The 2,338-nt window shown below is 40.0% G+C and overlaps 1 protein-coding gene across 1 annotated transcript in view; it reads left to right on the top strand.

Moving 5' to 3' along the window:
• Nucleotides 1-338: 338 nt before the first annotated feature.
• LOC103514332 overlaps nucleotides 339-2,338 on the top strand; it is a 4,599-nt gene continuing 2,599 nt past the window's right edge. Inside the window, exons 1-4 of the mRNA XM_026827342.1 lie at nucleotides 339-738; nucleotides 1,193-1,226; nucleotides 1,630-1,806; nucleotides 2,044-2,129. Coding sequence (XP_026683143.1) covers nucleotides 646-738; nucleotides 1,193-1,226; nucleotides 1,630-1,806; nucleotides 2,044-2,129 — 390 coding nt within the window. The 5' untranslated portion in view covers nucleotides 339-645. The remainder of the gene's footprint in view (nucleotides 739-1,192; nucleotides 1,227-1,629; nucleotides 1,807-2,043; nucleotides 2,130-2,338) is intronic.

The following is a 2,338-nucleotide window of genomic DNA, read 5'->3' as shown; positions in this document are numbered from 1 at the left end:
CCAGGACCCACATAATCACTGTGTAGGGTATAGGGGGGGGGATATCAAAGGCTCCACAATATACAGTACATTTTCATTCACTAGTAGATAGAAAGCTACTCTAGCTTTGTCTCTTCTGATTTTGTGTGTTTTGAAGTGTTGCTTTCTTTGAATACAACTTTGGTCTACATTTAGTTTCTACAGTTTCAAAAATGTTTGACATTAACAATTTATTTGATTTGACTTAGTGGACTTTTACACCGTTTGTGTTTAAATATCAGGCGACCTATTTAGTTAGTTGACAGAGGATTTTTATTTGGGGGGGGGGGATATCAAAGGCTCCACAATATACAGTACATTTTCATTCACTAGTAGAAAGCTACTCTAGCTTTGTCTCTTCTGATTTCGTGTGTTTTGAAGTGTTGCTTTCTTTGAATACAACTTTGGTCTACATTTAGTTTCTACAGTTTCAAATGTTTGACATTAACAATTTATTTGATTTGACTTAGTGGACTTTTACACCGTTTGTGTTTAAATATCAGGCGACTTATTTAGTTAGTTGACAGAGGATTTTTATTCCCAGTCTAGTTAATGTTAAACGTATGTTTCTGTTCTTACGTGTTCAACTTGTTCCATGTCCACTAATTTGATTCCACTGTGATCAGGATGCAAATCATGTTCAAGAAAGCTCCACTAGAATCATGTTGTGGTCTTCTACCTCTCAGACTTGCCTCTCTCATATTTGGATTTCTTCAATTGGTAAGTTTTTTCTTTCTTACATAGCTGTATGTAACCCGAGCGACGGAGAAAATATTTCCGGGAGTCAAACCCCTGTGCTCTAGAATACGAGCCCGTGACAAGTGTCTGATAGTTTCCACCTGGAGTCTATGCATTATGTTAGATTCTGACGATTTTTCCTTTAGGTTGTTTGTGGATGCCCATAGAAGCGTCTCTCAGTATGAGGTCCACACTTTACTGAACCACTTGCTTGTAAACGATAGGTCGCGGGTTCGATTCCCGCCCGGGGAGGATTTTATCCTAAAAAAAATGAGGTTGGTTCTCGGAACGGCTGGCTTCCTCTTATCCTGTCTTCCTTGTTCACTTTCGGGACGATAAGACCTTAGCAGTTACAGTTCCCTCTATCAAATCTTTTGGAAAAAAGTTATGTATTACTCGTATTTCAAGTTAACCCATTGTATTCTCTGGTCCCCAGGTGATCACCCTAGCCCTCCTCCTTATCATGAGTACTCTATTATTCGCGGATGCACAGGAGATATCGCGCCGTCTGGAAGACGACCTGACTGAGGTGGCAGAGAGAGAGGGCATCTCATTACATGAGATTAGATAAAGGGCACAGAGCTAGGCTCAACTTGATTTGGACTTTGAGTCAAAACCAGCTTGTTGAATGTTGATCTTTTGGAAATAACTCTAAGCTACAAGCTCAAGCTCCCATGCGCAAGACAGACTTGTGTGAATGGATCTTTCGATATTTTGTCGGCTTATCCATATGTCGTTCTCGGAACGGCTGGCTTTCTCCTATCCTGTCTTCCTTCTCTCTTCGATTTCGGGACGATAAGACCATAGTAGTTACAGTTCCCCCTGTCAAACCTCTTAAAAAAAATAAATAATAATAATAATAATAATAAAAAACTCTATTATTCGCGGATGCACAGGAGATATCGCGCCGTCTGGAAGACGACCTGACTGAGGTGGCAGAGAGAGAGGGCATCTCATTACAGCATGCAGATATGAGAGAGATAGCAATAGACGCTGGCACCCGCAGTAGCAATATACTCAAGATGCACACGGGACGACAGATATTTCAGGGTGAGAAAAAAGTTCGAGTAGTGTAGTTACTAAGGTTCATAACCGAGGAGACTGGTGGTTCGAATCCCAGCAGCGACATAAAAGAAACCTCAGTGGTGTAGTGGTTAGAGCAGTGGACTTCGGATCAGGAGGTTGATGGTTCAAGTTCAAGTCGTCAAAAATTTAGGCAGTGTATTTAAAGAGAATTACATTTGTAACAAACATTCATAATTAACCCTTTCTTAATTTTCGTTTCAGTTGTGATTGAGATCTTGTATGCTGTAACGTTGTGTTTATTATTCCTCGTCATTACAATCATGATGATGCTGTACGGATTAATAACCGTAAGTACACAATACACATTACAATCATGATGATGCTGTACGGATTAATCACCGTAAGTACACAGTACACATTACAATCATGATGATGCTGTACGGATTAATAACCGTAAGTACACAGTACATTAGGCATGTCCGAGTATACTAACATTACAGCATTGACACATGAATGCCGACTAATTAGGGTTATGTCGGTAGATACCAACATTACC

Source organism: Diaphorina citri, unplaced genomic scaffold (genome assembly GCF_000475195.1).
Source record: "Diaphorina citri unplaced genomic scaffold, Diaci psyllid genome assembly version 1.1 scaffold1124, whole genome shotgun sequence".
NCBI classification, from domain to species: Eukaryota; Metazoa; Arthropoda; class Insecta; order Hemiptera; family Psyllidae; genus Diaphorina; species Diaphorina citri.
Note: the sequence above shows the minus strand (reverse complement) of the source record. Positions and strands in the feature narration are given on the sequence as shown.